Here is a 23,683-nt window from a genome sequence, read left to right on the forward strand (position 1 = left end):
GTCGGAACTGACAAGTCTAGACTTAAAGAGACCATCATACTCTGACCTGTCCTCTCTGTTGTTTATTCTTCTTTCCCCTTCCTTTTCACTTTCCAACATTTCTCACACTTTAAATAGTTACTATTTGCTGTTAAGCCAATGATTTAAAAAAACCATGATTCACTTAAATTATACTCATAGAAATCATGTTTGGTAAACATTTAATGTCTTTTACATAGTATAAGCTCTGTAAAGCTACCATGTGATAACTAAATATTTATAACCATAAGCCACATATTGCATCAAATTCAATGACAGACTTCATATGTGAATGACATCAGTGTAGAATTATAGCACTATGTAAGTATATTTTATAATGCTGAATTTCACTGTGGTGAAATCACTTAGTGATTGCTAATATTCTCAGAAAGTGTCCTATTAAGTGATACACAATGAATTGCATTGCATTTAAGTCTTGCCAAACATGTGATGATAACTGGTGAAATAAATAAACTGCTATGTCCTTTAGAGAACTTCTATTTCTATAAAAATATCCACAGGAGATGTTATGAAGCAAAGGAATAATCTTCCTTTAAAAGAACTGCCTCTGAGGGAAGGGTGCAGTTTCAGAGGTAGGGAGTCTGCTGAGCACCACAAAGTCAATGAAAAAACAAAGGTAAAAACAGCAGCCTTCTGCTTCCTTCATAATAAAATCTCTGGCATTTGCTTCTGAAAGATCCTATTCAGAGAACCAATTACACACATGTACACATACATCATATATGTTGTCATTCAAAACATTTTCTAATAGTGCTACTGAACATCTGAATTACAGTGCTACTCAAGAAACTTGTATAGTCAAACTCAATTTCTAAGTCTTCATTGATCTATAGGACCAAGTAATGTCCAGTTTTAAAAGGCATACTTTATGAATGCACACAACTATGGAGGGGCCATGAAGTAACTATCAGGCTGGAAAAAGCTACCTGGAAAGAAACACAAGTCTTTATTTTGAAAGCTTACAAAATAGAAAAGGTCTGTGAGCAAACGAAATACTAAACTGAGTAGTACCTGCTATGCTTTTAGAAACTACCCAGGTGAATCTTACTGTAGGCATAACTGCAAAAAATCAAGCTAAGAGACAAAGTAAATTAAAAGCAGACATCACCCCAAATGTAACTTTACCTGATCATCATTTTCATCTGAAAAGGTTATTGATGTAAGCTTGTAGTTATTCTTCAACAAAAACTCATTTACTAGGAAGTTGAGAGCTCTCTTTTCAAGAGGTTTGATTGGCTCCTGGAAGCAAAATAAAAGACAGATGGGAAAATACGAGCTTTGTTCCTTGACACTTGGGCTATATGGAAGACAGATAACTGGTGTCATTCACCCACCTGAATTTCAGGACTTGATTTGTAATTTTTTCGTTCCTGTAAAGGAACTTCATGTTCTGGTGAGATAAAATAAAATAATGGTTTACTATTTTACACATAAAAATAGGCCAGCTACTTCTACATTGTAAAAGTGGGAAAAGGCTCAAAAAGTTTTATGTACACCACCTGCAGCCTTTGTTAGGTTGGCTCGGAGGGCCTGAATGGTCTCCTTGGCTTTCCGTAGTTCAAACTCCAGGACTGGACAGGGATTTGGATTAAACATACACAGGCATCCAACCAAGAAAAGGGAAACAAAAATAAAAAAATAAAAAGCAAAGATGGGTATGAAAAAAAACACAATTTGTATTGAGAACAAAAAGCATGCAATCTTTATGAAACTTGTGAACGCATGCAGCAGAGTTGATTTGCAAGCAAACTGGTGATCATTTTCCATAGTTTTAGCAGAAGTAGGGGTGTATGTTCTAGCTGTCTGACAAGGAATATAGCTATTAAAAATACAATCTGTGGCCTACTTTTATTTAGGTAGTCAAATTTAATAATCTCGGTACTTCTTGTTTTAGTCAATCTTGGTAAGAAAATACAATGAAATGTTTTTGGTTAACATAATTTGGGGGGAGGGCAGATAAAAATTACATGAAAAATAAGCAAATATCCTTATAAAAATCAAAACAAAACAAAACCACCAGAGTTTTAAGTTACTTTGAAATGTACTGTTTAGAATGCTGTGACTGTAGAAACATTAATAGCTAGACCTCTTGTTAAGTTGAGAGGTACAGTTTCAATGTGCAACAAGTGTTGTATACTTATACATTTTCCTACAAGGAAGCGTGTTTCCTAGAAACAAGCAGATAAGTCAAAGACACATATAAAAAAAGGCCGAATGGGCCGGGTGGTAGTGGCGCATGCCTTAGCACCCAGGAGCCAGAGGCAAGCGGATCTCTGTGAGTTCAAGGCCAGCCTGATCTACAAAGCAGGTTCCAGGACAGCCAGGGCTATTACACATAGAAACCCTGTCTAGAAAAATCAAAAAAAGGACTAAAGGTTTTAGTTCAATTCCCATTTAACACCAAAGAATAGAAATGATTTAATCCCAATGCAAATGATCACATACACACCAATCACCTCTAAAATAGTTGTGTATAATTATCTAAGGGTACTAACTAATATTAGGAAGAATTTAAAAGGTTTACTAAGTCTTCAAATATATTATTTTCTGTTAAGAGGGATTAATAAAATTCAAACATTTCTCCTGCTATCATACAGTTTATAAGATAACATGGATGCTAGGAACACCTCTTATTAAACTTTGGACACTATTTATCTCGAGCAAGACTGAATTGAATTGCATGTGTCTTAACTGTGAAGTTTTCTTAAATTTATAGATATTGTGCTTAAGAAATAGTAAGCTTTATTGGAGGGAAAAGATTACTTCTGTTAATTAAAACTCTGGGAAAATTAATTGATCTTTGTCACAAATGGTAATCACTGTCTTGAATAAAAACTAGACAATTTTCATCTTAAGAAATGCAACTTTGCCCTGATTGACTGGTAGAAAAAAAGATGAAATGGCATCAGATATAAGAAAGCTATAAAAATATATGGAAAAATTAGGATTCACTCAGTTTGCATGTGTTCAATAAAAACTTAAGATGTAGTTGAGTCACAGCTATGACGGCCATTTATTTTGATGCACAGAGTTTAACTGCAGCAGCCACAAAAGCACTAGGAGGGGCCCGAGTCACTACGTGCTGTTGGTAGTCAGCAAAGCTGATCTGCAAGCACTTCTGTGCAGCAAAGCGAAGACATTGCCCTAAACTGCAATTTCTTGACACTCCTTAAGAGTTATGCTAAAGTAAGATTACTTACATCAGAATACTTAGGTAGAAATTTGTTCACTTAAAAATTTTTCATATTTCAATGAAATTTTGAAAAAGAGCACCTAACTAGACTATGCATAAGGTAAAAGTATACGTTATACATATTATATTTTCAATAGCATTTAAAATTGTCCAAAATATACTACAGAACAATTGCAGATCAGAAATGCCCTACACCAGAATGATAGAAAAGTGGGGGGAGGAAAGGAAAAAAAAAAAGGGGAAACTGGTTAAAACACAAAATGGGAAATATTCAAATTAAATTGGTGACCAGGAACAAAACAAAAGAATGATTAGGCACAGAAAGCCAGAAAAACCCATGTCAGACGGCAAGAATTTATATTTTACAAACATCTACATACATATTGCCAAATGTCATTAGAAGATACTAATGCTTTGAAAAGACAGCCTTCCAAAATGAATTCACTCTGCTGCATGTTTCTTAGTATACAACACAGGTTCTAAAGGACAGAGTTTTATGCTTGAAGCTGTAGCACATCTCTATAAAAGTAGAATATAACCAAGCAAACACAGATTTAGGAGAGTTTTACAAGATTTTCTTCTCAAAATTGATTCTCTGGCAATTTCATACATGTATACAAAATCTTTGATTTTTTACCCTTATTATTCTTTTAATCTCCTTTCCACTGCTAAGATTCTTAATGCCACACAACATTTATACATATATGAATCTGTCTCCTGAAACACTGGATTGAAGTGCAAACCGAGTTATCCTGTAAGGAGACATGCTCAGGTACAAATTGTAAGCAGGTCTTAAAATTAGAATTCCTCCTAAAAGTGTATGAGGTATGTTTGTTTATATAAAATGCTGTAAGAGCCAACAACCAATCTGCTCATTCTACTTGCCCAACCTAAACTAAGGTGATCTTAGTGAGATTAAATGTAATAACTACAAACATGCATGCATACTAACACTGCACTACAATTTTACTGAGACATTTAAGTCAGTAAAGCAACTTTAAATTACCACAGGTCCTAAATGAGTATTGTTTTCCAAATTAGTTCATGTTGACAAGAGACTGGAAATATATTTTTTAAATTTTATTTCTCACAACACATAAGTATCTTTTCCATTCTCACTCTCGTTTTCATTGTTCAAGAGCTCAAACCCACAGGTCTGAATCAGGACTTTTCCTTCTCTTAGGAGATTTGCAATTGTCTTCTTTCAGGTGAGAGTTTTCTGATCTCTTTTCTCCCTTGATGTAACATTACCGGAAATAACACTTCTCAACTCTTAATGCTTTAGCATCCTATGAGTGCCTCTAGGAGATTAAGAACAGAAATCCATTTGGTTTTGTTCTGTGTTTTCAAGACAGGGTTTCTCTGTGCAGCCCTGGCTGTCCTGGAACTCATTTGTAGACCAGGCTGGCCTTGAACTCATAGATATCATCCTGCCTCTGTCTCCTATGTGCTGGGATTAAAGGTATGTGCCACCACACCCTGCTAAAAATCCGTTTTCTTTCCCTTCCTTCCTTCCTTCCTTCCTTCCTTCCTTCCTTCCTTCCTTCCTTCCTTCCTTCCTTCCTCCCTTCCCCTTCCTTCCTTCCTTCCTTCCTTCCTTCCTTCCTTCCTTCCTTCCTTCCTTCCTTCCTTCCTTCCTTCCTTCCTTCCTTTCTGTTTTGTCGAGACAGGGTTTCTCCGTATAGCTTTGGTTTCTGTCCTGGATCTCTGTAGCCCAGGCTGGCCTAGAACTCACAGAGATCCGCCTGGCTCTGCCTCCTGAGTGCTGGGATTAAAGGTGTGCGCCACCACTCCCCAGCTAAAATCCGTTTTAAAAATAATGAAAATCTAGTATTATCACCACCCTACTGGGTTTACAGAATTCCCTGTCTATTTTGGGCTTAAAAAACAAATTGTACTATACATATGACTTAGTGATAAGTATATCAGAGCAAAATTCAAACTGTAAAATTTATGGGCACTTCTCTTTCTATAATCCTCTAAGAGGGTGGAAAAGCAGCCCTTTCCCCCAATCCTTTAAAAGAAGGAAAAAGCCTTCCCATCATTGTTCTTTCTGTTCAGGTTCCTCCATCACTTGTCTTAAAGTTGGTTTCTCTCATCATCACCCTCCCTATGGCCCATTCTCATGTTACCTAACCACTCGGGGCAAGCATTTCTGTGGCTTTCTTTGATGATCACAATCTTGGAACTGTTCCACCAGATACATCTTACTTCCTTATTTCTGAGATAGGTCCACTTGGATGTTTCCTAAGGTTTGCATTTGGTTCTAACTGAATTTCATTTTCTTCTCATACCTGGTCTGCCCTGAGTGTCTCTCCCCATTAATGGTACTTCCATCCACAGAGTTGGTTTCCAAGTCAACTAAGGAAAGCTTGGAGATTACTCATCATTTACATGTGGTTTTCATCTTCCCACCAAGTAATGTCCAAATCATACTGATTCTAATCCTTTAGTAACCAGCAATTCATCTTAACCATCTCTGTAACTGCTCAAATGTCAAACTTTTGTGACATTATGTATTAGTACATATACTAATATTAAGATACTCAAATATCAAAGACAGAAACATTCTGCAGAAAACCTCATCCTTCTAAACTTACCTATCCACGAGCTCCACCCCTACCTTTTGTTTGTGAAACTTATCACTGTCATGAAATACACCTTTGGAAATCTAAATCCACAAAAATTTAATGACCACTGCCTCAGATCCTACCTTAATTCCATGGTAACAAATTGCAGATAAATCTATTTCCAGAATGCTATATCTAACTTTTTTGCAATACCAATCCAATTTTAAATGATACCAAATTATAAGATTCATATAAGGTTCAGTATAAGAAAATAAAATAAAATAGTTCTGCTAATAGGAAAGAACACACACACACACACACACACACACACACACACACACACACACACACACTTATTTTTTTTTTTTAAACTAGGGGAGATACACAGAATAAAAGAAACTAGGTTTAAAAAAAAATCCTAACCAGCCATGGTGACACATGCTTTGGGAGGCAGGGGAGGCAGAGTCAGCAGCTTGGTCTATATAGTGAGTTCCAGGACAGCCAAGGCTATCTACTGAGATCCTTCCTGTCTCAAAAAAAAAAAAAAAATTCCTGGCCAGGTATGGCAGTACATGCTTGCAATCCCAGAACTCACGAGGCTGAGGCAGGGAGATCTTAAAGTTGAGGCCAACCTAGTTCACACAGATTTATCTCAGCAAAACAGAGGCTACTGAGGCAATGAGACACAGATATTGCCTTGGCCATTACCCAAGGAACAACAAGACCATGGGCGCTACTAAGTGTTTGTTAACCAGGGGATAGGGGCTGGTGACTCCACAGGCAAGATCTGAGTCATTTTAGAAGAGAACATGCCAAGGGCCATGGAGTATACAGCAGGTGACAACTAGTATTCAACAGATGGACCTGCCAGATGAATAATTCTCTGATGGGGAGCCCCACTTGGCAAAGCTGTGGGGACACTGACTGTAAATGACTGGTTGCTTCTGTCTATAATTTCCCTCATGTGCCATTGCATTTCTTCCCTAAGAATTGCTATGGGTATTTTTCCCACTGCTTGTGTGTTTATCTTGAGATAATATTCCATCTTTGGGCACACATATAGCTGTGGATGGTCAGGAAGATGATTTCTGTTTAAGCTGTATAATTCTGATTAATAGAAATAATACTAGAATATTTTTCATAACTGACACAGGACAATAACATTATTCTCAGTCACAAAGACAACTAATTTTAGATTTCAGAACAAATTCAAAACAGACTAGTTGCCCCTGTGAATAATACTCAAGGACAAATTCCCAAGTGTCTATTAAACCAAAGTCAGGCTGACATCATTAAGACATACCCCCCTACAGTATTTGACTTTCTGCACATATTCCCAACCTCAGTTTATGTTACAGGCTCAAGGTTCAGTCAACTGTTCTGTCTGAGAACCCTAACCATTTAGGTTATGTGCATGGCCAAGCATTACTCACTGGCTGGTCAATGTGACCTCCTGAGCCTGAGAAAAACTGTGTGACTTATCATGTGGCATGAGAATGGGTCAGACTGGGAAAATGTAACATATAATTGTCCAGAGTTTTGTGTGTGTGTGTGTGTGTGTGTGTGTGTGTGTGTGTGTGTGTGTGTGTGTGTAAGAGAGAGAGAGCACACAAGTGAGCTAGCTGTGTGAAGGAGCTGCTGCTATGTAGAGGAGCTGTGTGAAGGAACTATGTAAAGTGCTGTATGGTGAGAGCTACATAAATGAGATGCATAGCTGTGGCTGTGTGGAGATTTGTAACTGTGTGGAGACAAGGAAGATGAAGCTGTACAGAAAAGAGACATAACTGTGCATAAGACGTATGGGGCTGTGTGGCAAATGTATGGAGACTATAACAATGTGGAGACAGAGATTTTCAGAGAGAGGATTTTTTAAGATGAAGCAAAAAGAGAAAGTTACCATCAGAAAGTGTATGTTTCCTTATTTTCCCCTCAGATAGAAAATGTCTAGCCTCCAGATAGATAAGTTTTTCCCTAAAGTCCCCCTACTCTGAGGCATTCTATATACAACCCTATAGAGAGCAGTTCTTGGAGCTGGCCTCCTGGGCAGCATTAAGAACAGCATAACACTTGGAATACAGAGTTAAGTATTTAACTAACATGTGCTGAGTCAACCAACAATGACTCTTCTTTCCAGCGTTCAGGAGATCTTTCCCTGCAAATTAGAAAGCAGCTCTGTATCCCTTTAGATTTAATCAGTGTGTAAACACAGAAGTTATACTCTAGCAGGCAGAGGTAGAAGAACAAAATCAGCAACTCTGATGGTAAAAGATGGATCTTGTGAAGCAGGTTCTTATGTGTGAATAACTGTGTGCACATGGTTGTGCATGTGAAGGGTAGAAGACAGCCTCCCATGTTGTTTCTCAAGTGTGATCCATCCTGTTCTCTGATACAGAGTGTTTCACTGGCCTGGAACTCTCCAAGTAGGCTAGGTGGGCTGGCCACAGAGCTCCAGGGACGACTTCTCAGCACAGTGACTACAGCTGCATGCCACTATGCATACTTTTTTTTTTTTTGTAATGGGTACTGAGGATGAAACTCAGCTCCTCATAGTTGCAAGGCAAGCACATTATAGGCTGAGCTATCTCCCAGCCATAGTTCTAAAGTGATTAAAGCCCTAGTTGTCGATTCCAAAGCAATCTAACAACAGAACAGAACAGGGCAGAAACTACTTCACATTTCTATGTTCAAAATACCTAAACTAAGCTAATTAACAGCAATTTGAATATCATGAATCTATCTTGCTATCTTTAAGAAAACTTCAGCTATTTATTAATGAAATCAGAATTAAGCTCATTTGCTTTGATATCTGTTAGTACTTACATCAATTTTATGTGAAAATGTATACTTCACTGAAAAAGTGCCAATAATTAAAAAGCTTCAAATATCTACTTGTTTGAAAAGAAAGTGACTGTTGAAATAATTTTATTTGGGAAAGATTCAATTTTGATATCTATAAAAATATACAGCTTTTCAGAGGTGCAGCTTATTCTAAAAGACATTGTGGCTTTGGAAATAAAACTCTTCTGTGTTCCTGTTACTGGCAAATCTGTGAAGTATCATTTTACTAATTTATAAAATAAAGATTTCACTATTTATTTTGTAGGACTGTTAATAATATTAAGTGAAGTATTTTCTATAAACACTGAGCAAAAGGGAATATTCCTAAACCTGGGAATAGGGCTCAATGGGAAAGTACATGAATGAGGTCCTAGGTCCAATCACTGGAGGGGTAGGGGGAAGAGGTGGTTGTGTCTTTATGAAAGAAACTCTATAGGACTGAGAAAATAATCAGGTTTTTAACTTAATAGAAGGGTGATAAGAAAACAAATATAATATCTGTCCTGTAGTATCAACAGCTGTCCACGTGTGGTGGTATAATGTATCAACTGAAATGCCAGTACCTGGGAGGTAGAGGTGGGAAGATCAGAAGTTCAAAGCCAGCCTCAGCTACATAGTCCAAGATTGGATTGGGCTACACAAGACCTGCCCCACAATAAACAAACAAATAAATAAACGCAAACAAAAACCCCTCAAATATCAACAGCTAACTATGGGTTTGAAAGACCCACATTGGTAGGATAATGAATTCTGGACCTGTGTAATCTATATTATTGAGGGTTTCATATGATCCAATGACAGATGACAGGACAATCATCTTTCCTGAATCACTGGTCTTTTGATTCACTTTAAAATTACTACAAGTGATTAGCAAAGAATCAAAATCTTTGGAGAATGTGATTAACTTCTTAAAGTCTCACATATACACATACATTTTGTTCCATACATACTGAAAGCTGTTTTCTAGAATAACATGTTCTCCTAAGGAAGATAAATACATTAATAGCCCACCAGCATAGTACAGTAATGAGAAAATCACTAGCTCTCCAAAGTTATAGGTAGAATATACTGTTTAGATTAAAAATGTAACATCAGAATAACCACATTCAAAATATTTAAAAAATTATTTATGTGCATAGTTGTTTTCCTGGTACGAATGTTTGTGCACCATGTGCATGAAGGATGCTTGTAGAGGCCAAAAGAGGGCGCTGGAGCTGCTGGGACTGGAGTTATAGACCAATGTGAGCCACAAAGTAGATGCTGGGAACCGAACCTGGGTCCTCTGAAAGCACAGCCATTGTTCTAAATTGCTGAGCCAACTCTTTAGTCCCACATTCTACTCTTTGTTGTGCAAAAGTGTGTAGGATGAGGTCCACTGCTCCATCAGGAAGCATCTGGAGGAGAGATTGCTAACTTTCTCACTTCTGTTCTGATACAAAGGCAGATGGAATGGCTCAAAGCTTGTTTCTTAACAATGCTTTCTGCTACTTAGAAATCAAAAAACGCTTGAATAAGGAGAAACTCTTCAATCTGGTTCAACCCAATTGAATCTAACTTCAAATGGAAATTAAAGAACACAATTATGTTGCCAACTTGTTGGTAATAGTTATTTTCTAACATGTAACTATACAGATGAAAAACCTGTTATGTTGACTCTTTAAAAAACTAAACAGGGTCTTGAGGTATAACCCTGGTTTTGGTTCCTAGTACAGCAACATAAGTAGTGGTGGCATATAACTGTAATTCTAGCACTTGGGAGGTGGAAGCAAGGAGGGTCAAAGCTTGAGGTCATACCCAGGTACATAATGAGTTCCAAACTAGCCTATGATTCATGAGAACCAACTTATCTCAAACACCACCACCTCCCCCTGAAATATCATGTTTACTATACAATATAAAATATTTAATATTTATTACGTAACATAAGTTATTTAATATGCAATTATATAATAATGCTACTTTACTAATGATACAATAGGATAAATCAATCCTGAGTTTATTCAATTAACCTTCCATTTGATTTGCTAGTTTAGATATTACAGATATGATTTGTAGTTTTTTTCCCTTATTCTTTTCTTTGGTTGAGATTTCATTGTGCAACCTAGGCTAGCCTCAAACCTGGGGCAAGTCTCCTGCCTCAGCTTTCCAAGTGCTAGATCATAGCTGCTAACTGCTTTGCCTGATTTGATTTGATGCTTTCATGACTGTTGCTAAATTATGCTCACAACAAAGCAGCTATAAAATATAGGTCACATATTACAGTGACCTTTTCATTAAACTGATATTACTACTATTTATACTGATGAGCCCTCTTAGCTTTGGCCAAAGTCTTATGAAAACAATTCCTATAACACTAAAAACAATCACTCTCCCCCAATTTATATATACTGAGTTTTAAGTATCAAGTTTCTAGTCTTAAGCAAGGAATGGAAACCATATATTAGAATGGGATTTTTAATTAAGTCAAACCTAATCCTTCACATCAAGAGGTAGCATATGGTCGAGTTAATTGTGTGCTCTGTTGCTAGGCTATCTGGATTTGAATCCTAGCTCCACCACTCAAGTTTAGTCCAATTTCTCCCAGGGCCTTAGTTTCTTATGTAGGTATAGGGTAGGTAGTGATGCTTCAATGAGACAGTAAGTGTTCAGTGTTTAAAGTGGAGCAAGCAAGTGTCTTACAAGAATTATTTATTTTTATTATAATGACTACAATAGGTCAGCATTGTGTAGGCTTTAACAAACGTGTCCCAGTATGTGCAAGAAAAATGCTTTAACAATAGGTATAGCTTAGACTCATTCTGCCCTCACAGCTCTGTTGGTCCCTTATGGCCCTCCAGTTTCAGGAATGCCTACATTCCATTGGATCTTAAATACTGTCTATGATGTCTCACTCTTGGCCAAAGTCTTATGAAAACAATTCCTATAACACTAAGTAGAATGACTTCAATCACAGGAAGCCATAACCCAGCAGAACCAGATACTCTCACCAAGGAGCCACAGCTTCTACATTGGCAAATTTCACAGTAGAGTCTGTGGAAATTCTCATTGGAATCCAATGACACTGACAGAATACAGTATAAGACAAATTGGTCCTCAGAAGCTCCACAGATCCGGTGGTGATTGATATCTTGATATCTATCCAGAAGGACTGGTGAGGAAGAGGGTGAGGATAGGAAGGGAGGAGACTGGTCTAAGTAACTAAGCAATTAGAAAAGATGTTATCCTATTAAAATAGGCAGGGTCCTAAAAGAGCCTATTGTACCAGGCCTCACAGGAAAATCAGGAATTTCTGGAAACAACTTTGAGAGCTATAGAGCATTCACGGAACTCATAGCAAAGTTCAAACTAACAATGTGAACAGAGCTATTTCAATCAGCTTTGAAAAATGCAAATTTGTACTGATAGACATATGTGAATGCTGACCTTGGCTTGGAGTAGGGAATGAGGCTACAGTATAGTTACTTTTGAACTATGGAGCTGATAACATAAGCGTGCTTTATAGCAGCTGTTAACTAGCTTGCTACAAGGAAATCCAGCAAACTGTAGGTTTATATACCCTAAAACTTCTAACACCATCAGAACAGCAAGCTGGGATATCTCCAACTTAAATTAGAAATCAGTACCATAACTTTTTATAATAACTATGCATATTAACATCCCACATGGTAGGAGGAAGATAATTCCTCAAGCCATTTTAATTATTTCTGTAAAGTCAAAGAATCCAAATCTGTCTTTCCAGTCTTACTCACCTGCCACTCTTTCATCTGTTTCCCTGTTCCCGTCATCAGAATATCTTGCAAAGTCTAATGAATCAAGAGTACTAATGCTCCCAGCTCGATCTATAAAAAAGAGAAAAGTAACAGAACAGTTTTTTACTTAGTTGTAAAATAAGGGATTATAATTCAAGTACTTACAAATATTGGCATTTCATAAAACTGTAAGTTCTAGAAATTCAACTAACCAACCAAACAAACAAAAAGATTAAAAATGCTCAAACCAATTTAACTACTTTAGATAATTATATTTTCCTACTCAAATATCTGGCCCACTTATGAATGAAGCATACATAAAACATATTACAAGTAGTACAACCAGAACCAGTCAATCAACCAAACACTCCAAACAGACAATAACACCTCTCCCAAGACAGTTATTTGAACTGCACTTGAAAGACTTTATAGATTTAGTCTGGGCTGGATAACTGCTGACTGAAAACATAAGACATTGGAAAAAAACAGTCCAAAGCCAGTCTTCATAATCTATCAAGTATACTGTTCATCATACAGTCCAAAACGACTTGATACACAAGAACAGCAAAGTGTCATCCAGCACCAAGAGAAAATATGAACAAATAGGATCAATTCCAAGGTAAGCCATATGTGACAATCAGGGCACAAAGATTTTTAAAACAGCTGTTAAAATTATGTTTAGTGAATGGAAGTGTGGTGGTTTGAATTAGATGTCCCCCAGAAGTCTTAGGTATTTGAATACTTGGTCCTCAATTGTTGGTGTTTAGGGAGGCTTAGGAGGTATCACCTTGCTGGAGCTACTGTGCCATTGGACACAGGCTTTGAGGTTTCAAAGGCCATACACTAGTTGCACGGAGTTTCTCTCTGCTTCCTATTTGCTGTGCAAGATGTGAGCTCTCTGCTACTCATGCAGCCATGTCTGCTTGCCTGCTGCCATACTTTTCCATCCTCAGCGGTGATGGACACTTATCTGTCTGGAACCTTAAGCCTAAAATAAACCCTTCCTTCTACAAGTTGTCTTGGTCATGATGTTTTAACAGAATAATAGAAAAGTAATAAAAACAAAAAGGATAGGAAATCCTAGCAGAAAAATACAGAATATAGAAATTACAATGAAGGTTTTAGAAAATATCAGTAGACCTGAAAAGCAAATGCTTCACACCAAAAGTTCAATGCAGAGTATAACAGAATAAACATGACAGAGAAATGAATTAAAAATAACGACAGGGGCAGTGAGATGGGCTCTGTGGGTAAAGCATTTGTTGCCAAGTCTAATGACTTGTGGCCAGTCCTTGAGCTCCAGAGAGTGAGGAGAGAACCAATTTCTTCACGTGGCCTTTGCCTTCTGGGCATATTTGCACAGACCCACAGACAAATGGATAAAAGAAAGCATTCAACCTGAAGAATAATGAAAGGTGACTAAGATGAAAAGTAACAGAATTGTTTCCATGGAACAATAACAAAATGTCTAAGATACATAGAAATGGAGGCAACAACAGGTAAAACAAGAGGTTGAGCATCTAGATACAGATTCAAAAAAGTTAGAGGACACCCAGAGGATAGAGTACAGAAATGTAGGAATATCATAATCAAAGGAATAAAAACCAAAGGAATAAAAAATATTAAAAGCTGACAAGAGAAAAACAGCCCATCCACATACACAACACAGGAGCATGGCTCACTACAGATACATTCATTTGTCAAAACTGATCAGACTTAGAGGGTCAGTATCTATTGTATATAAAGAATCAAAACAACAACACCACAAACCTGAGCATCAAGAAAACAACCCAATTAAAAATGGGGTATAGAACTAGGCAGATAAAACACAAATGGCTAAGAAATGAAGAAATATTTAAATACCTTGGCCACCAGAGAAAAGAAAAAACCAAAAACCAAAAACCTAAAAACTAAAAAACCACTACTTTGAGATTTCATCTTATTCCAGTCAGAATGACCAAGATCAATAAAACAAATGACAGCATATGCTGGCAAGGATGCAGGAAAAGAGGAACACTTATTCTTTGCTGGTGGGAGTGCAAACTGGTACAGCTATAATGGAAATCAGTGTGGCAGTTCCTCAGGAAGCTGTGACTCAATCTACCACAAAATCCATCTATACTACTCTTGGGCATACACCCAAAGAACTCTACATCCTATTACAGAGACACCTGCTCATCCATGTTCATTGCTGCTCTATTAATAATTGCTTGAAATTGGGAACAGCCTAGATGTCTATCAATAGATGAATGGATTATGAAAATGTGGTATATTTACACAATGGAATGTTATTCAGTTGTTAAGAAAAATGGAATTTGTAGGTAAATGGATGGAGCTAGGAAAAAAAAAATCATCCTGAGTGTGGTAACCCAGACCCAAAAAGGCAAATATTGCATATTTTTTTATATGTGGTTGTTAGCTTTTTTTTGGTTGTTAGCTTTTAATATGTGTGATACAATCCAAATAAACACAGAAGTTAGGTTCCTAGTAAGTGACTAGGATCTCCTAAAGAAAGGGAAATGGAATATATTGTTATGGAGAGACAAAGGGGAAGACAGAATAGGAAATAGGGAAGGGTATGAGAGAAGAGGGTAAAGGGTGAATATGGAAAGGAACAACTAATACTAAAGGGCATTTGAAAAACCATATGGACACTTACCAACTACTATGCATGTGCACACGCGCGCGCGCGCACATACACACACACACACACACACACACACACACACACACACACGAAAGAAATCTAAATGGAGTCACCAAATAATAGGGAAAACAGTGTCTCAACTAGACATCATATGCCACCAAGTAAAACCTCCAGTGCCAGCAATGAGCTATGTATTATTGAATTATTGGCCAAAGTAGCCCCATGGAAACATCCGAACACTAGACTATTCCACAACCTGACGGTAAGGGCCTAATGCTGAAGACAACACTTACATGTCTCATTGAACACAGAGAAGTCAAGCTGGTGACTAACTAGAAGTTTCTTCTTACTGACAATCATTCATGGTACTGGAAGGCACTCTACATAATACCATAGAAGAAAAATAATCATCAATATCACCCAGCTATAAGCATTATAACTTACAGTATGAACTGCCTGCAAGAGTGCAACAGTGGCACAATTGTTTTGAGAGTAACCATTACCTGATTGGATTTAAGGCCCACTCTACAAGAGGGAACTCATGCCTAAGAATGCTAAAGTGGCCAAGAGCCTCAGACTAGATAGATCATGGGCCTGGGGGGAACCTACTATATTATTCTATCAAAAGAACAGAGCAATAAAATGATTCCTAATGACATTCTGCTATACCTACCTACAGGTCAGTTTCTTCCTCATCTATCACCAGATAAGCCTTCTGCAATAGATTGGTACTAACACAGAGATCTACAACTGGGAAATGTTCAGTGAGAGTATCTGGACCACTCAGCCCTAAATAGGATGCCTACTTCAAACCCTTCAAGGATCAGGGAGCTATGTGGAAGAGGACATGCAAAGACATACAAGAGCCAGGGATGGTGGATGGCTCCAAGGAAACTGACATCCAGATACAACAGGATTGATGCACATATGAACTTACAGAGGGCAGGGTAGGGTGCCAAAGTCTCCACAGGTTCAAGCGCTAAGAGGGGGATATGAACATAAGGTCCAACATCTAACCAAGAATCTATCTGCAATTGATATCCACAAGCAAAGGAAAAATTAGTTTCCTCCAATGGAATCTCACTGGGTATATTGCTCATACTTCAGGGTAGGCCCCATGCCCAGAAGTAGTTGATCAACACAAAACAAACTCAATGGTATATTTTGTCTTACTGATTTTTGACTTAAATATTTCTGTGTGTGTGTGTGTGTGTGTGTGTGTGTGTGTGTGTGTGTGTATTTCTTTTCTTTCTGTATTTTTTTTTTTAGAGCGAGAACATAAAGTTGGGTGTGTAGGGAGGTGGGGAGGACCTAGAAAGAATTGGGAGAGGGTGAAAAACATCAAAATATATTGCATGAAAAAATTTTCAATAAAAAAAATCAAACTGTACTCTTAAGATTTATAAAGCTTACTAAGTTTTAGTTCAGAAGGTAGAAATTCCATTTTAAAGTACTGACTTCTGGGGCTGGAGAGATGGCTCAGAGGTTAAGAGCACTGGCTGTTCTTCCAGAGGTTCTGAGTTCAATTCCCAGCAACCACATTGTGGCTCACAACTATCTGTAATGAGATCTGATGCCCTTTTCTGGCCATGCAGACACAGTACTGTATACATAATAAATAAATAAATCTTTAAAAAAAATAAAATACTGACTTCTAATGAATACTCTAAACGTGTTAAATTTCAGGGAAAAGTATACTGCTTGCAACACGCAAATTAATTAGCCACTGGATGGGATCTAGAATCACTTGGGAGACCAGTCTCTGTGAATGTCTGTACAGGATTATCATGATGGGGTTAAACGAAGTTGGAAGATTCACTCACTGTGAGTAGCACCATTCTCTGGGCTAGGATCCTGAACTGCATAAAAAGGAGAAAGTGAGCTAAACATGAGCGTCCACTGCCCCTTGCTTTCTGAATAATGTGACCAGCTGCCTTAAGCTCCCGCTACGATGAACCAACCATACCCTAAAAGTATAAGTCAAAATAAACCCTTTTCCTTAAGTTTCTTTTTTGTCAGGGTATTTTATCACAGCAATGTCTCCAACTTGTGCATGAAAAGCATGAACACAAGGAAGATCTTTACTGACCAATATTCTGGTGTTAGGATGTCAGAATTCTGTTTCCCACCTGACTTTAAAGGAATGGTAGAATTATGCTGACTGTTGATTTCACATAACTTTCTTTTTGGTTTAAGACAGAGTTTTCCAATGAAGTCCAGGCTGGCCTTAAGCTCTCAAGTCTTCCTCCAGTCTCAGCTTTATGGATGCTGGTACAAGCATGGGTTCCAACATCCCAGCTTCAGGTAAACAGATTTTATGTAAAGTACTCATCTTTTAATACTTTACTAAGTCCTCCTAATAGTTTTAGACATACATTAATGCCTAGACTTAAAACCTCTTTAGTCATGGTACAATCATTATTCTTTTACTAACTATCCTGGTAGTATTATTCTTTTTAAGTTTTAAAGAACTTACCTATATATAAGTAAATTTTTTTTCTTTTTTCTTTCTTTTTAGGGGAGATGAATAGTGCTGGCATCAAACCCAGGGTCTCACACATGCTTGCTAGACAACTGTTTCAGCTCCAAGTTATAAATCTAGTCCCTTATTTTTTCTTAAAGTTCCAAGCCAGTAATTTTATAGGAAAAAATTCCTGTGATGTGTTGGGATTCTGCCCCTGCTCCAGCTGCATGACCGCACACGAGCAGTTAGGAGCTAGGCAGTGGTCTTGCTTCTTACATCAGTGTGTGCTGAGACAGGCTCTTCCGTCACTCTGCATCAGGAATCCTGTACCGCGGTTTATTGGACCTGAGACTGCCTGCTCCTCTTTTTTCATTTGCCCAGCCGTGGGACCACTCCGCACACCACACCCACCAACCAGATTGGTGAGTTTAACCCTTTCTGATCACCTGCCATTTTCCGTGACTGTAGCCTGAGATATATTCCTCACACTGGACCCCTAGGGGTCCTTGGCTGCGAACCACAACACATTCTCTCTTGATGAAGTATTGAATGCTGTCTGGACTCCCAGGGAGTCCCCTGGTATGTAGGCCCAGTCCTTACCGTTATGTGTCAGCAGTTTGGGTAATTTGTGCTGTTAATGCCAGTCCACAGACTGCCTATTCTCAAGGACACTTGAAATAGGAGCGAGCCTGGAGATCTCATTATTTTAATTCTTTATTTTTTCTCTCTCAGCTGAGGCCACGGGACACGGGGGCTTCCTTCTCATGGTTCCATTCCTCCTCTCACAAATGTCTTAAAATATCCCCAGATAACAGTAAATTTGGCTGTGTAACGGCTGCTTCAACCCCGATATTTCACGGGAATTATCTAACTTCTGCCAGTGAATAGGCAAATGAAAAGAGTTACCTTATCCCCACACTTTTACCTAAACTCTGAACCCTCCCTTTCTGAGTCTTTCTCTCCTGCCCACTTGCATTCCTGAACCTAAGGAATCTCTGACTCCAAAGAACCTTATCTTACCTCTTCTCCGCTCTGTTCTCCAGTACCAAGCGGGCTGCTAAGCATGGACAGGTCTGGAAGCAGGCTAGGATGCATGCAAATAAATTTATGATCAGGACCCACACTGAGATTACAATAATCCGGATGGCTCTTTAGCCAGAGATCAGTTTATAGCCTGCCTCCTAGCGTGTGTTTCTAAAGCTGTCCTCAAGCCAGCAAACTATTAAAAAAAAAAAAATTCAAGACATGGAATAAAATCCATCTCTTGTCTCCCAGACTTCCCTGACATAAGGACTTAAGTATCTGGAGAGCAAAGCTCCTGACCCCACAGGCGGAAGTTTCAGCTGTGGCATTTTAAGGTGTACCATGGGAGAAATGAGAAAGCCATGAACAAAACTGCCAAATGCTGGCACATGCTATCCGACTGGCTCCCAAAAGCCGCCAGGTCCCTGTGCCACCTAGAGAGATAACTGGTCAGCTAACTGCCCCTGGGCACCAAGTAGCATGGGGACAAATTTAGACCTCCTAGGCTTGGCCATAGGCTCCCAGGGAACCCAGAATGCAGCATGGAGGTGATCTGTTTCCTTCCTGTGGGACATTGAGCCACTTAAATCAGTCCTGAGGGAGTTTTGGAGTTTTGGGGTAGGGGGACAGCCTTACCCACCTCACCAGACTTAATTGTACTTTCAGGGTTACTTAATGGGAAAAGATTTTCCAGCTAAGGTAGGAGCTTTCATTTTATTTGCTCCCTCCAGACTGGTCAGCAGTGGTTCCCATGCACAATGACACAGACAGGGCCTGGCTTGCTCTCTCAAGTTCCAGAGGACATCAGAATCCTCTGCCTTGTCAGGATCCTCTGCCTTGTCACCAATTCCAGAAGAATGAGGTCTCCCCCCCACAAGCTTTTCTCTTCCTGGTTCCCTCTTCTAATTAACTACTCAGCTAATTGTTATAGGATCACCATAGAGCCAGAATCCAAGGACCGTCAAATAAATACATATCCAGGTGGTAAAGAAAGAGTAACAGTTAAAAGGTATTTACACCCCCAGACCAAAAGGGCTCTGCAGGAAAAAAAAAAAAAAAAAAAAAAAAAAAGACTTTAACCATCTATTACTGTTAAATGCTCTCAGCAATTGATCACCTGTGTCTCCTGAATGCTAAACTAATAAAGGAAACAGGTGCCTTAAAATAATCTGTCTCTGATAAAGCTTGTATCAGGTAAAAATTAAGAACATGTTCCATTTCCCCCCACCCCCACCCCCAAACCCCGCCCCTCTCTCTCATTAACATTAACCAGCAGAGTACTAAAAACTGCAATGGTCACTAGCCCAAGACTTTAATTTTCTCATGGTTGCTTCTTAATATTTTCAAAATTTTTCCTAAGCTCCAGAAACCAGCTTAAACCCATCCAACAGGTTGGATCTACTTCAAGATAAGTGCCACACCCAAACCTTCCTGGTGTCGGGACCCCCTCTATCACCCTGGGAACTCCTCAAAGGAAAAAATAAAAATAAAATTCTTTCTTCTAAGCTTTTCTATGTCTCTCCAGCATCCTGTCAGACACAAAAGCAGCCAGAATGCCAAGCCAAGAAAAATGGACAGCTCCAAGGCAGCAGACCACAGTCCACCATCCCAGGATGCCTGTCTACCTCAGAAGCCCCGTTTCCTACCCACCCAAGAGTCAACCAATGCCCATCAAGTCAGCTGGAAGCAGTTTTTCTGGGAGAAACAACGTCCCTATTCCTGTGCACCCACTTTTTAAAAATAGGCAAAAAGTCTGGAATGTTGAGATTCTGCCCCCACTCCAGTTGCATGATCACACATGTGCAGTTCAGGAGCTAAGCAAGGGGTCTTGCGTCTTATGTCATCAGTGTACACTGGTGATTATGTGTGCGCAGCATGGTCACACAATCAGGGCATGTGTGGCATAGCTCCATAAGCATGCTTGCGCATGTCGGACATGGAACCCCCCCTCCCTTCTGTTCTCTCCTGGCCCCCATTATCTCTATCTCCTCTCTCTCTGCTCTCTGCATGTGCTCCTTTCCCAGACCTGGTTCTTTTGTCCCCCTGCCTCCCTCCTCCTAATAAAGCTCTGATACTGAGTTTTGTTGTGGCTCGTGCCTTGTGACCTTTCTGCATGGTAACCAGTGCTGCTTATCATTCTTAAAGTGATGTCTTTAAAAATAATGATTATAATGTCATAGAAGAAAAATATTAGTGCTGAAAATATTAGTGCTGAGAAGATGGCTCAGTGGTTAAGAGAACTTCCTGCTTCTACAGAGGACCTAGATTTGATTTCCACATGGTGGTTTACAACTGCCTATAACTCCAGTTCTGGGAGATCTGATGGTTTCTGACCTCTGTGGGGCACCAGGCATACATGTGATGCCCAGACATTCATTCAGGCAAAACATCCATGTACATAAAAATTAATTAAAAATATTCCAACTCATTAAATTTTATTCCATCTTGTCATAAAATATTTTTTTATGGAAAAAGTAATGTTAATTTTGACTAAACTGCAACAGACTTTTTAAGTAATGTATTTTATATTTGAAGACTAATAATTAGGCTATATTGTAGGTCCAAGGTAAGTATGGTTCTTTGGATTTAGCTGCAATATTTTTTTTTTTTTTTAGCTGCAATATTTTAAAAGCAACTTTTAATCAATTTCTGCAGTTCTATGTGACTAGCATGGCTTTTGGACTGTGCAACAGCAAAACATGATCAGGGATATTAATCAGACACAGTTCATTTTTGGGATAAGCAAATGCCTGTTATATTCCAAATGGTCTAATACTTGAAGGAAATTTTGGAAAAATTAACCTTTTACTAAAAAAGAAGGCAACCAGATATAGCATATAACATACACTTGCCATTCTAGCTACTTGGGAAGCTAAGGTAGGGGAATCATTTGAACCCAGGACTTCAAACCCTGACTAGACAATCTATGCAAAAACAAAATAAAACAAAACATCACAGAATTACTACATGCTAAAAAGCAATACTGTAGGCACAAAGCAGTTCTTCATAGACCAGTACGTCTGCTGTGTAACTTTTTAATAATTTACTTTATAGCTGAGCAACTAATGATGAGGCACCATAGCTGGAAAAGCAGCAAACCTGTTCTTAACTTTATCAAGGCTGAGAACTAAATCTATTATAGACAGGTTGAATATAAGATATGCAGAGTGAGCCTATAAATTACATGTAAAAGTAATTTTATTTACATGTACATTTGATGAACATGTACTGTGGTTATGATGTTCAGAGGACTTCAAATCACTATGGGCTGGAGAGACTTCAGGAAAGGAACAAGTAGGGACTTCCTTTCAGAAGAATGTGATTATGTGAATGTGTCTGCAAAAGGCATTGAGAACCAGTGTAGGAATATATTAGACACTGAGGAAATGGGATTAAAGATTAAGGCTTTACTTACACAAAGCACGGCTGAAAAGGCAGAAAGATGCAAAATTAGACGAGTAACTTTACTGATAGAGTTATTTTAAAGTCAAATTTTATCATATACTAGACAAAAATTTGGGGGCAAATTCTAAAAGGGGTTGTTATTTTCCCCTGTAATGCAAACTTTTGCTAATTATAAGAGGGTTGGAAAGAATTGTTTTGGACAAAGTAATTTTGAATAGCTAACTAGACAGTCAGCTAGATCAGCTTTGTACTTATGGCTGAAAGCTGGGCCAAGAAGAATTCAAGGTGTGCCTCTGCTATACACAGAGTTCAGTGGCTGCTTGGCAACCCAGAAAGATCCTGTCTTTAACGACAACAACAACAACAACAAAAGCAAGGAAGGAAGCAGGAAGCAAGGAAAGGAAGGAAGGCTGGAGAACGTAACTCTGTGGCAGACCTTGTGTAGCATGTGTGGGGTCCTAGATTATCCACTGAGTACTGAGGGTAGAGGAGAGGGAGAAGAGTGAAACATAAGATTCATCAAGAATTGCTCTTTGCTTTAAATAAGCTCATAAGCCATTACAACTAAGTCATATATGTACACACCAACATGAAGCAAACTTAAAATGGAATTAGTATGTACCAGTCTGTAGCCCAATTGATTTAAAATGAAATTAAAAAAGAAATCAAGAAAGAGCCATGCATAGGACAGAGGACTAATACCTAGAATAAAGAACTCTAAAACTTAAATACCAAACAAATAATCCATCAAATCAACAAATGGGCTAATGAATCAGATACATAGTTCTCAAAAAAAGTGACCAGTAAATATTTGAAAATATGCTCATCATCTTTAGTCATAAAGGAAATAAAAAATAAAACTGCTTTGAGACTCTATTTTGTCTTAGAATTGTTATGACTAGGGCTAGAGAGATGGTTCAGTGGTTAAGGGTTCCTGTTGATCTTGCAGAGGACATAAGTTTAGTTCCCAGCATCCACATGGTGGCTCACAACCATCTCTAACTCAAATTGCAGGTGTCTGACAACCTCTCCAAACCCTTACAGGTACCAAGCATACACATGGTGCACAGCATACATGCAGACAGAACACACTCATTCACACAAAATAAATAAATTTAAAAGAAAAAAATTTAAAAAATGCTTACCATCAAGACAACAGTGGACGGTGAGGATGCGGGGAAAGAGGATGCCTTGGTGGGAATGTAAGCTCATACAGCCATTAAGGAAGGCAGTGTGGAAGCTCTTCAAAATCTAACAACAGGCATATCATATGACGACCCAGCTGTACCATTTGTGGGTATATATACCTGAACTATTGTCAGTACACCATAGAGATCCTTGCACAGTCACAGCTATTTGTGTACTATTCATAACACACACACACACACACACACACACACACACACACACACACACACACACAGCCTATATGCCCAAACACACACAACAGAATTTTTCTGGAAGAAAAATAAAATCATGGTATCTTCAAGAAACTGGATGAACTGGAGATCATTATGTTAAGTAAAATAATCCTGACTCAGAAAGACAAATAACATGTTTTCTCTCATACATGGCCTTAGATTTAATTTCCTATGTGTACATATGGGTTGTATGTGTGTAAAAAAGTAAAAGTAGAAAGCGGACCGTGATAGGGGGGAATTATAAAGAAGTGCAGTGGTGGAGGATGAGTAATGGAATACATGTGACATAAAAGTGTAAGAGGGGACAATTCAGAGGGAGGGAAGGAACAGCAGT

At 38.5% G+C, this 23,683-nt stretch overlaps 1 protein-coding gene across 8 annotated transcripts in view; it reads right to left on the bottom strand.

The window, feature by feature from the left end:
* Relch (RAB11 binding and LisH domain, coiled-coil and HEAT repeat containing) overlaps nt 1–23,683 on the bottom strand; it is a 94,210-nt gene that overhangs the window by 66,286 nt on the left and 4,241 nt on the right. For 6 of the 8 annotated variants that reach the window (XM_052736487.1, XM_052736491.1, XM_052736486.1 and 3 more), the window contains exons 2-5: nt 12,390–12,479; nt 1,539–1,610; nt 1,374–1,429; nt 1,165–1,278 (exon numbers count right to left, since the gene is read on the bottom strand). In XM_052736487.1, coding sequence (XP_052592447.1) covers nt 1,165–1,278; nt 1,374–1,429; nt 1,539–1,610; nt 12,390–12,479 — 332 coding nt within the window. The remainder of the gene's footprint in view (nt 1–1,164; nt 1,279–1,373; nt 1,430–1,538; nt 1,611–12,389; nt 12,480–23,683) is intronic. The other 2 variants (XM_052736488.1, XM_052736489.1) reach the window with 1 other exon arrangement.

This window comes from Peromyscus californicus, unplaced genomic scaffold (assembly GCF_007827085.1).
Source record: "Peromyscus californicus insignis strain IS unplaced genomic scaffold, ASM782708v3 Scaffold_14__1_contigs__length_90479793_seg_1, whole genome shotgun sequence".
In the NCBI taxonomy this organism is placed as follows: domain Eukaryota; kingdom Metazoa; phylum Chordata; class Mammalia; order Rodentia; family Cricetidae; genus Peromyscus; species Peromyscus californicus.